This window comes from Struthio camelus, chromosome 24 (genome assembly GCF_040807025.1).
Source record: "Struthio camelus isolate bStrCam1 chromosome 24, bStrCam1.hap1, whole genome shotgun sequence".
NCBI lineage: Eukaryota > Metazoa > Chordata > Aves > Struthioniformes > Struthionidae > Struthio > Struthio camelus.
The window spans coordinates 3868673-3880710 of NC_090965.1; the positions used below are offsets into that span (position 1 = coordinate 3868673).

The following is a 12038-nucleotide window of genomic DNA, read 5'->3' on the forward strand; positions in this document are numbered from 1 at the left end:
CCTGTGTAGCAGGAAAAGACACCCTCACCTTATCAGAAAACAGAAGTTGTGAGGCTTGGAAACTCAAGGGGCGCTATGTTTATTATTTAGTACTCCACGCAGCAGCACTTTGGTCCAAGAAATGATGATTATTCTGTCTGTCTTATCCACATCTACCAAGCGCGCAAGTGGGATTACTCAGGCTGGGCAACAAACTACGAATCTGAGCACGAGACAAAAGATCGTTTTCTTAAAGGAATCATTGCACCAAGGAGAAAGTGTTCATCATCACATGAGAGAAAAAAAGCTAAGAAGTCACAAGTTAGAAGTCCAAATGCTTAGTTCTAAAGGTTATTATGAAGTTTAATCTTAAATCATTCCAAACCAGCATTCTCACTTGGATGCAGTGATATACATAAATAGTATTAATAAAGCAAACTGCACAGAAGGAAGAAACGCTTCACCGAATTAAAACTATTTCCAGTTACAGGAAATTCATCTCTAGGTAAAAAACAAAATTAAAAGTCAACTAGAAGCTGTTCTCCCTTCCCTTTTGTAATACACTTCAGCTGACATGCCAATTTTTCCTTTTGCTGCTCATTAAGGTAGATTAAAAGTCTTGTAGACCAGATAAATAGGGGAAAGCTTGTGTCTATCATGTTGGAGCTCAGCTTCACACAGCGGTAAGAACATCTTTCAATGAAAACAGCAGAAGGAAAAAAAAAAAAAAAAATCAGCAGCAGCATCTCAGCACATGATTGCTTGGTTCCTGGTTTAAAACATTTTGCCAAAGGACTTCCAAGAGGGAAGGGAAGCAGAGGAGGAGGATCATGACAGAGACAACCGTTACGGTTTACTACAGCCCTCATTAATTTCAGCTGTATGTATTATACTGCAGCAAGGCCCTTATTCCTATTTCTACATAATACAAACACACATGAAGCACTAGTGAAATGCAGAGAGGTGGCAATGAGTAACTGAAGTACACAGAGGAAGACAGACTGCAAGCAAACTTAACACCTATCACAGCTACACCTCAACACATACTTTTGGCAAGCGTAGAGAAACAAAGTCCTTCCTGACATCAAGAGAGGCCATGCTGAACTTCAAACTTTCCCGTGCAAATAACAGAGATGTTAAAGTTCTTCAAGAACCGCTGAAGAACTAACAAGGAAAGTGTTAAACTGTATAACTATACAGATTACTGCCTTATCTCCTACCATAATCCTGAGATCCTGAAACTGCTCCCAAGAGGAAGCACTCACTGTGCTAAACTTCCCTAATTTGGAAGGCTTCCACCTATGTATTTTGGGATTTGGTGCAAATTGCCTCTCCAGGACAAACTACCTCCTTTTCTGTAAAGTGCTATAGAAAAAGGTGTGGGTTTAGTTGTTTTCTGAAACATATCCTCATTTACTATCTCTCTTATACCTCAGTAGTAGTACTGGCTGCAGGGCTCAATGTTAGACAGTTTAGTGTTCTTCCCTTCCCAAACCACTCTTATCAAGGGGGCCCTTGCTCACGTACAACTGCTACAGTGTCATTTAACAGGAATGTTCCCCAAGATTCTCCAACATTCCTCAACAGTGGCTGTTCCATTAGATAGCTCAAACTCTTCTGCTTTCTCTAGGGACTATTATTCACTAGGGACTATTACTCAAACAGTAAAGTAGTATTTGCAACTTTTCAGTCCTGCTAAAAACTATTCCTTCCTCTTAATGTTTGCCAACATCCTCTATCCAAACCTTTAATTACGAATACTTCAAGATCACATTTTGTAACTCATTGGCTAGCTTTATGAAGCACCCTTAGAAACTAATTTCCATCTCACTGTTTGTCTATATACATCTTTGATTACTATGATTGCCAACTTCCCATCATCTCAGTTAAAGAAAACTTGGAACAAACAAGATAATGCATTAACTCATAAGGGGAACAAATGCTGGAATTCACAGTGCAGCCACATCTTCATGTCTTCACGTGGAGCCCTGATGGGTCCCCTCGGTTTTTATAAGTCTGATTTTAGCACTGCCCCCAACCCAGCACAGCCAATTCTACATTGTCTTCATTTCTGTTTCTGTGCTATAGGTACTGTGCCTGCACAGCTCTAACCCAGTGGCAGGGGCACCGTGGCTCACTTCTCTTAAGACAGCAATCAAGTTGCAGCGCGGAAGCCAGTTCACATCTTACGAAGCCTAACAGCTCTAGGTTCGCTGCTTGCTATACTGGATTTAAGACTCTCACAGTGAGAGTCAGACCGTCTCTGCACTGAGCTTGTAAGGCTGGATACACTACTGAACCTACATAACACAGGGACAGCTGCTAATACACTCCTTGAAGCTAGCACAACAAGGAGGTACAGAAGCAGTGAAACCAAGTGGAGCAAGCTTGGGCCAGGAGGAACTAATAATCACACCTAATAATATCACAGCTAATAATCACAATTGGACTCAGCTGACTGCAGGCAAATTCCTTCCAGGGTTTGTGTTTCATATCCTGGATCGTCTTCCTAAAATACCAGATCTGCTTCCACATGGGTATGTGGAAATCCAATTGGGCTTAACAGCTCAATTTTTATGTTGTGCAAAAGAGCGCACTGTTTGCAAACCAGAGATGCACCGATTACAGCACAGCTGCACCCATATAAGACCAGGCCTGAAACACAGCTCATCCTGTATCGTGGCACAGGTAATTCACAAGCCAGATAAGCCAGTTACTGTGCTGAAAAACAAGGCAGGAAAACAAAGTAATTCATTTGGACTGCTTCAATATTGAATGCTTTTGTGCAACTCAGAATCACTGTTTTGCTTCTTTAAGTGTGCAGCGTATGCTGCTCTTTCATAAACTTGTTCCCAGGTGGGCTGCTTGTTTCTTTAAAAAAATTTTTAAAAAACAACTTCTATCTCTCACTGTGGTGCTTCCTGCTCTCTTTGCACTGCTGATATTATAGTGACTTTTACTGTAACATACTCAAATTGCTTTGGGATACTTCCAGCTTCCTCACTGTGGATTTTTAAGCAACACTGACCTCTAGCTAATATTTGAGCTATTTAAACAATTCAAGTTGCTTTTCAAGAGGTCTGTATCTGCTGCCAAGATCTAATAGAAGTATATGATTATTTAAAGATAGAGACAGATCACTGAGACCTTACTATCACAGGTGATTATTCTGTAATCCCAGAGCAGCCCAGGACAGCTCAGCAGTTGCCAGCAGGGAGAAAGAACCAGAACAGTCAGTATATTCAACTACTGGGCACAATTAAACCAACAGCTTTCCTTCTCCACCTGCAATACCCTGTAGGAATTTGGCAGAAGCAATCCCACTTTCTCCTCCTTCAGGGTGAACGCTCCTGCTCTGCGGATACAGTGCACTAAACTTGACATGCTAAGGTCTGTTGCTGGGCTTTGGGTTTTTTTTTTTTGTTTCAGAAAGACAGACTTCTCAGCAAGCCAAGTTGATTATACCTTTAACTCTTCAAGTTTAAACTGTGTATAAAGACTAAAACATTGATCTCATCAAGCCCTTTAGCAGTCTGCTGCTCTTCTCCGAGCCCCCTTCACTTTACCTACTGAGCCGATCTCCATAACGAAATACAGTTTCTTGGACACCAGCTCATCACAGGCATACAATAAGCAGTCACCAACTGCATGCCCTTTCCTGCTTTTTTGGAAGGGAAGGCAAGTTAGAAATGCCATCACATTTCCTGTAACATCACCACTTTTCATAGCCCCCTCTGTCTACTTTTGACATAGAGTGACTACGTAGCACACAGAGACAGGAACGAGTTCCTGCACACTAGCTACTTATCAGCTCCCTTCAATAGCCATCTTCAGTTCCACTTACTCAAGAGCAATACCACCATAAACTTGTATGCCCCAGCAGATCTGAAAGGGCAGGTAAAATACAGGCTTTCGTTTTAGGTTTTTTGAAGCTTTTGTTTCACCACACTTAATATCAGTGAGAATCATTTACAGGAATAATCAGTAATTAGAGTTTTTGCCATAGAAATGAATGTCAGCTTGCGGCAGTCTATTAACCTTATGACACAGGGCAAATGAAACAGATGTGTTTACTATGCAACGCTGTCTGATATCTCAAATAATGATACGCATGCTTCTGTGCCCTTATTACCTTCTCTACATTAGCGACATATTGATGAGTCAAATCCTCATAATATAAAGCCATGCATAACAATGTGTCTGCTGCAAAACACTGTCTCCAGGTTTAAAGACTTTTCACAAAATAGAGATCACCACATGAAAAAGTTGCAGTGAATACCAGTAGTAATGTACATATCTGTCTGGAGAACACAGGCAAATCAGGTAGTTTCATACTTGCACCTGTAAAGTCAAGCACATGCCAAAGTTTTTTTGGTTCTCTGATCAATAACTGGAAAAGTTTCATTATTAGGGCCCCATAAAGTTCAATGGAAGCTAGAAGTACTAGGCATTGAGACCTTCAATATGGTGTGAAGGTAAGATACCTAAAGTATACATAAATTGAGCCAAATGTTTTACTTTTAACAATAAAATAGCAGAGAATTGACAGAAACTTGTATTTTTGCTTTGGTGTAATCAGGATTAGAATATGGTTCTCGATTTCCTCCCCCCAGTAAACACTGAATACTATTACAACATCTTGTAGAATTGTTTCAAAATCCCATACAAACTAAGGTCAAATTTCAGAGGTTTCTAGATGCAAGAACCACTCCGTAGTATATTTACCTGAAATACGTTTGTTAGAACAAAACATATGTTTCCACATTAAGGCTAATGACTCTCACAGCTCATTGTGATAAGTTCCCTCACGAACTCCCACCCACCAATGAGACTTTAGCTGTTGACCTTTTTCGGAATTGCAATTTTGGTCCCAACATTGAACTAGAGTCTACACTAACTAAAAGAGATTCAGAGCTTTAAATTGCAGGCACAATGTCAATTAACAGACTATATTAAGAGTTGTATTTAGTAGTAAGAATTAACAATATCACTTGACTTGCCAGGATGTGTAAAGCGATAAGTAGGAGTTTAACTTAATAACTAAAACCAGATTGCCACCATCTGATAAAAGCGTTCAGTTCTTGGGGAAGAGACACCATGTACTTTCCCTTATTTAAGTCAAATTCAAATCATAAGCTCCTGATTAAGTAATAGGGCAAAAGAGTATTTTTCCACTCCTAACCCAAGCTAAGTAACATTCCATATTAATTGTGGATCCAACATATAATAGCTTCCACAAGCTATATGCATGTATACATGAATACAAACAATTTACTACAACTCTAAGGTTCTTAACTACAATTTCATAAAAATGAACTAGACAGGAAAGCAGCATAACTTTCAGTTTTACTTTCGGACAGGTTACTTACATTCCAAAGCGCAACGTTCCAGAGACGTACGTCTGCCAATGCGCGCAGTAAAACATGAATGTTCCAGCAAAACAACAAAAGAACATCCAGTCAGGGTTCGTTCCCAGCTGCACAGCAATACAAGTTCCCAAAACCACAAAGACTGCAGAAGAAAATCAGTCACACAGTAAAAAAAAAATAAAACGTGCATGCGTGTAAAGAACCTTACCTGAATCAAATCTAACAAAGGACCCGGAAAAGGAAAGACTATGAAATTATCCTCATGTGTTTTATTTCATAGATGTTGAGATTAAGGCTTCAATTAAAAAACAAAAAATCCCCACAAACCGCAAAAGTGTATTTAAATTCTTATCAGTTGTCAGAAGTCCTCAGTATTGAGGATTTCGAAGTACCCTCAGTTTTCATTGATGTTAATGCCTTTCTAAATCTCAAGAACTTCAGCAACTTATGGAATTACAGTCTTCGGCCAGAGTTTGTTTTCGCAAATATCTAAGGTTTATTGGGCATGTTTTTCCTCGTTTTCTTCGCTCTCACAACATTGAGAAAAATCTAAGGTCTGTCATTCAAGAGTCATAAGGTTTCTATAATTTCTCTTGCATTAAAAAAAAAAAAGTATTTATAAAAGTTTGAAGAATAAGAGCTTCAGAATTTAAGTAATTCAAAGAATTTGATCTCTTCTTTTCAAAAGGGGCTAAACTTCCAGCTGGCTGGCTGGCCTCTACATACCTTTAAGGGAACCAGTCTTACTCATACTAGTCTTAAACTTGGACTTCTACTGTCCCACTCCTTAGGTTCAATATCTGATCTTGCAATTGTTCTACATAAGTTAGACTGAAAATAAAATGGAAGGGCACTTTGAGTGCTTCTTATAGTAAGTTTTCATAACTAGCACTGTGATAAAGCATACACAGAAACCTGATGGCTCAGACCAAGTTTGACACTGAATGAATTAAGGATGTGACTATGTAATACAAGAAAGGTCATATGCAGTTCATTAAGAGTACTGTATGCAGACAAGAGTTGCCTGAAAAGCTACACAGTCAGCAATACCAGTTGTCCATTTCTCCAACAGCAGGTAAAGCAATGCTTTTCTGTATTCCAGATTTGACCCCTAAAATAGAGTCACTTAACCCTCATACTTCAATTAAAAATGACAGTACCTGTGGAAAGTGAATCACAGCCATGATCAAAAAGTTCTCCTAATGGAGTACTGCTATTTGTCCTTCTTGCTTGTTTCCCATCTATAGCATCCAGAGACTGGTAAATGAAAAGGCCACACGCACAAGCGATATACGCCCAGGGAGGTGCCTAAGAAAGAAATCGTCAATGATGGTAAGAGACTTTTAAACCTTCAGGTTTGTTTTAGTTAAGCTATTTTACACCCTCCTTTAACAGCTTTTCATTTGTACATACTTCCTCATCTAAAAATCTAGGAAGTTACATGCATGGACTCTCTACCTTTCAAAAGCTTGTCCTTACAGGGGCAGGCAGAGGGGGTTATGACACATGAAATGCAAAAAACAGTGACACACAAAGCACTATTTTAGATTAATAGGCATAGCAAATTTTCTCAAGTGGGAAGAAAAGCTTCACTGCACATCTGAAAAATTTATAGCACTGCATATGCAAAGTGGGGCACAATTAAGCTCTTGTCTAGCTTCTACTTCCTCAGATGTACTCCAGCCGGGTGATTTAGGAACTCGAACACCTTCTTAGCCCCCAAAACATATGACTGCCTCAGGAACACAGTTCACCTTGACAAGACCCCAAAGAGATGTCACATACTAAAAACACTACCAAATACAGGGTATTACCAAGCTGCAGGGGCACTCGTTTGAGAGCTGTGTCACTGCATAGCACTCCGATTCCTGGAGTTAAGGTTTAGTTATTATGTCAACTGAGATTTTTAAAACTTCAGTGCTCCATAGCACAGGACCTCCACCACTGATTTTCCTTCCGTTTGTAGCTAACATGAGCTTAACCAAAAAAAAAAAAAAAAAACTATGCTTAATAACCCTTAATACTCACATCCTGTAGAGTAACTTTTTTTTTTTTAAATCTATAGCTATATAAAACAGATTTCAGTCCATCCTGCCTTGAAAACTGGCAGCATACTCTGCTTTTAGCAATGTGTTCACATGAACTAGCACAAGAGAAGGGGGAACATGCCACATACATGCAGAAGACCATGCTTAGATGAGGCTGTGACCCTACAGAATCCCATTCTGTGATACCATTTCTATTTCTCATATATAAATTTGACACTCAATGTTTAAGTTATCTTTCAGGATCATGCAATTTTTTTCCTCTATAAACTTTAAAAATCAGACTGTTGATTCTTCTTTTCTTAAACCACTACTTTCATTATCAGTGTGTTTCTACTAGGTGCTCTTTGTATCCGCCTAAGATTTCACAGCTCCCTTTATTATCCAAATCTTTTTGTTCTTTTTAAAGAAAAGAGAAAAGTGCAGTTCTATTGCTCAGTGCTTTGCTAGCTGGGTTCCCCTCCTGCCCCAAACTAAGCAGACAGTAGAACAATCCACATTTTCTTTGGGGCTACCAGAGAATTTTTAAGAGATAGCTACATTCCCCTAAACACACCTTTAATCAGCTTGAAGTGCTAAGTGGCTTTTGAAAAAAAAAGTACAACTAAGAACGAATTACGAAGAGGCTATTTACCTGAAAGCACTGTTGCTTTCGGAGAAGTTAACTGTTTTTCCTGGCATCCTGAAGCCCTATTTTCTTCTCAGTCGCTCACCACTTAAAAGCACAAGCTTACAGCTTTACCACTGAGATGGCATCCTCCCTGCCCTGCCAGCACACAGGGCTGCAGTACCATATGGCAAATCAGAGCAGGCTGAAAGCTACCTCTGCACAAAGCTTTTTCTGCTGAAGCGAGAAAATAATCCCATTTGCTAAGCACAAAGTAACTCTCACACTGTTACACACACAAAAACAGTGTTTTAAGAGAGCAGACTGCAGCTAACAATATGACATTCTGACTCTGAGCATAGCTTTGTCTGTACTTGAGAAGTTTAATTACCACCTAAAACACAACCGTACTCTAGATGTTAATTACGCCCTGCTTCAGTGGCCTATACTTGCTGCTAAGTAGCTGAAGTACAGACAGGTTGAAGTCTCTTTACTGAAATGAATCTCAAACTCCCAGCCCCAGGGAATATCGCTATCTGAGTAGACTACAAGTTAAAACAAAGAAGAATGCCATAGCCTGAAAAGGAAGGAGCCACTGGAAGTACTCACCACTCAAACCTAATACCTACTTTCCATTTTAAACTTGCAAAATTTCACAAGTTATTGCAAAATATTTCAACAGATTTCCAGGAGAAGAGGTAAACACCTCTTCACTATATCATATATGAAACTGGGATGCACAGCACTGAAAGTTCCAACTTCTAATGCGTTTCTGTAGAGTCCAGGTAGAAATAAACTATGTCACTTGATTACGAAACATTCCCTCAACCTCACCTCTTAGCCTTGGTTATGTAGGATTTTAGTCATTTCAAGATCTAGAACTCAAGAGAGGTTCCCCAGCTACTAAATAAATAAAATATAATATAAAAATATATATTTTAAATATATATTAAAATAATTTTTATATACATAATAAATAAAATATTTTCTGTACCAAATAAGTCCCCTTTTCAATCCATACAGACATGAGCAGCTTTTAGAATTTTGAATATTCAAACAATAGCATATCTTAAGATACCTTACAAGGCTTTTCGAGTGAGGAAGAGAAACCTTTGAAACTAGTAACTTGAAACGCTTTGTAAAGACTTTTTTACCCTTGAAACCAGAATTTACAAGTTAAACAATTCCCTGGGGACAGGTCACGAGCTTTTCGTACACTCAGAATAAAGAATAGAACCTCTGCCTTTCATCCGGCCTCTTCACATCACAGACTACTCAGGTGGCATACTGCTCAAGAAAACAATTTTGTGTTCCCACAATTGTTATATGTTGTATCTAAGGTCCTGATACAGGCCACCCAGTAATATAACCTGCCAACGCCCTAGATGGGATAGAGAAAGGTGTGTGTTTATTTTAGTATGCTGGGTTTAGTCACATAAGTCAGGGAGGAAGGAGATTGCTGTGCTCTCCCAAGCTGCATCACTTTGGTGCTTAGTCCTTGCCTGACCTAGAGTCCTTTGCTGTGTTGCAACTCTAGCTGGGTTCACAGGCAAACTCAATTAACCATCAATCGATTCAACTTGCATTTTTTGTTGTGTGGTAACTCTAGATCAGACAAAGCCAAAGGTGACTAACCTTGTCACACAGCAGGAAAGCAAACAGGCAACACTTTCACATGCCACGTATGTTTTTAAGAAATGGAGTTGCAACTGTAATCATCTGCACATGAACTCAAGTATATCCTGTGAGGCTGCAGCATTCTTGCAGCAGGTCCCTCCCAGCTGCTACCAGAACAGCTATTTTGGTGCTAGACCCCATTTCACACAGTGCTTGTTGGCCTGTGACACCCCTTCCATCTGCCCCCAGGAGAACCCAGCTGTTTCACTCAGCAAGCAGCATGCTGACCCAAAAATTCAAACATGCTCTTTCTGCATGCGAGTACTTATATGAAGTATACACATTAGAAGTAGATTACAAACATTTATAAAGAATAGCATACACATGAAAATCGTGGGAAACAGTTCAGTGAGAAACAGTTCTTTGGTGCGTTCTCCTATCTGCGGAGAACAGTGCCAACTGCTACTAGATCACAGTAAATATGAACGAAGACTGTCCGAGGCCTGTTACTTACCTGTTCTGTAGCTGTTGGGCAGTAATAGACTAATAGCAGAGTTGTACATATATTTATTAACAGTCCAATGACGGTGATCAGATTTGGGGCAATCCAGGCTGGAACTCTTCCAACTAACCATTCCCAGTAACCTTGCATTAGTGGTTCAAGCAGGGATCGTCCAGCACTCTGATATTTGTGCTCTTCCAACCGTTTTAGCTGGTGCTTTGACAATGGAGGCGTAGGCAACTGAACTAGCTTGCTTAACACACATCCAGCAGCAGGACCGTGACCACAGCCCGCAGGGGATTCCAAATGCGACTCCCCACATCGTCTCTTTATGTTTCGATGCCCACTCATGGATTGGTTGGCCTCAGAGTTTTTATTTGGCAGGTAACCGCTGTTAAGAAGAACCATAAGATCCTGCAACATAAAGGGAAAAAGGGAAAAGTTTCTAAGGGAAAAAGGCATTGTTGAAGAGAAGGTAGAAAAGTATCCTCAATGCAGTTACAAAAGGGTAAGCTGCCTTTTTTTTTTTTCCTTCTTTTTTTTAAAACCCTTCCTGCTGCCTATTGAAGCAAATATCCTCTCTTCACCAGCCTGCATTTCACCAGCAGCAAAAACATACACCACACCTCTGATTTATGTTACAAACTAAAGTACACTCAAACCCCTCATCTCTCTCCCCTAAGAGAGCTAGCTCTATCCAACACATGCATACCTCTTAGTTTACCAAGTGAAAACACTAAAAATACTACAAATACAGAAAAATTTGAAGTCTATCAGAAAGCTGAAAAGCCTTAGACAAGCTTGAAACAGCCTTGCCTCTTTAGTCAAGCTGAACAACCACCTAAAGGCAGTCATAAGAAACAGTGAGCAAAAAAAAAAAAAAAAAAGGAAAAAAGGCTCATTTCACTTTGCTACAGTTTTAAGATTGCTTTTCTTTTTTCTTTTTTTTTTTTTTTTAAATTTAACCTGATTCAGGTAAAAGCTGATGGTCTGTGCAACATTCAGGATGGACAAGAAACATGCAGGAGCTATGAAATAACAGCAGCTTTAGCTGGTCAAAGACAGCCCAATGACACCAGCATGAGATAGCTGTGGAAGGGAAAAGCTGGGTCAGGAACAGCATTTTCAGTATGCACAGGGGCCCTTGTGATGTTCCATCTCTCTTGGAGACAGGCAACCAGAAACACATAGCCTTCCAGAGGAACTTAAAAAAACAGTAGTAGAGAAAGGCTACCAAGGTTTGCTATTTACCTACAAGAGTCAACCAAGAAACCAGGAAAGAAAGAAAGAAAGCAAGCCCTAATTCTTAAGTCTAACAGAAGAAAGCCAGAGAGAGGAAGACAACAGGGCCTACACTAGGAAGAGAAGACAAGCTACCTAAATCCAAGGTCAACACTGGCATAAGAATAAGTATTCTCATTTCCACCCTCCGTGGCTTGACTAAGGCAGTTCCTGACCACGGAAAGCCAGACTCAGAAAAGCCTTCTAGCAGAGGAGAGCAGACTGAAAGGAAAGCCTTGCTTATAAGTTTGGTAGCTTGATAAGTTTGGGAGCAGGCCAACTCACACTCACTGCTATCAGGTAATTAGTCAGCTAGGAGGCATCAGTTGGTGCTGTCCAGAACAACCAGGAAAAACAGCTAGAGCACAAGTAACTAAACTATACGCTTTTCCCTCTTACTGAGGGGCTGCTCGCACCGAGGAGAGCCCCCGCCCCGAGCAAGCAGGGAAAGCGGCCAAACACCACCTCCTCCTCCAGAGCAAACAAGCCCGCGCTGCCCCAGCGCCCGCGGGACTTTCACCCGGGCCTGTTTGCTCGCCGGCGAGCAGCCAAAGGAGGGGGCACAGCCGCCCCTCGGCCCGGCGCCCAGCCGGGGGCTCCGGCCCCGCAGCGCAGGCCCAGGCCCGGCCCCTAGGACC

General features: G+C 40.6%; 1 protein-coding gene across 12 annotated transcripts in view; it reads right to left on the reverse strand.

The window, feature by feature from the left end:
- The window catches only part of CEPT1 (choline/ethanolamine phosphotransferase 1), a 32468-nt gene that overhangs the window by 18718 nt on the left and 1712 nt on the right, over window positions 1–12038 (reverse strand). For 10 of the 12 annotated variants that reach the window (XM_009667307.2, XM_009667308.2, XM_068918101.1 and 7 more), the window contains exons 2-4: window positions 10132–10533; window positions 6509–6656; window positions 5349–5490 (exon numbers count right to left, since the gene is read on the reverse strand). In XM_009667307.2, the coding sequence (XP_009665602.1) occupies window positions 5349–5490; window positions 6509–6656; window positions 10132–10533 (692 nt within the window). Of the gene's footprint in view, window positions 1–5348; window positions 5491–6508; window positions 6657–10131; window positions 10534–11685; window positions 12011–12038 lie in introns of those variants that run through there. The other 2 variants (XM_068918104.1, XM_068918106.1) reach the window with 2 other exon arrangements.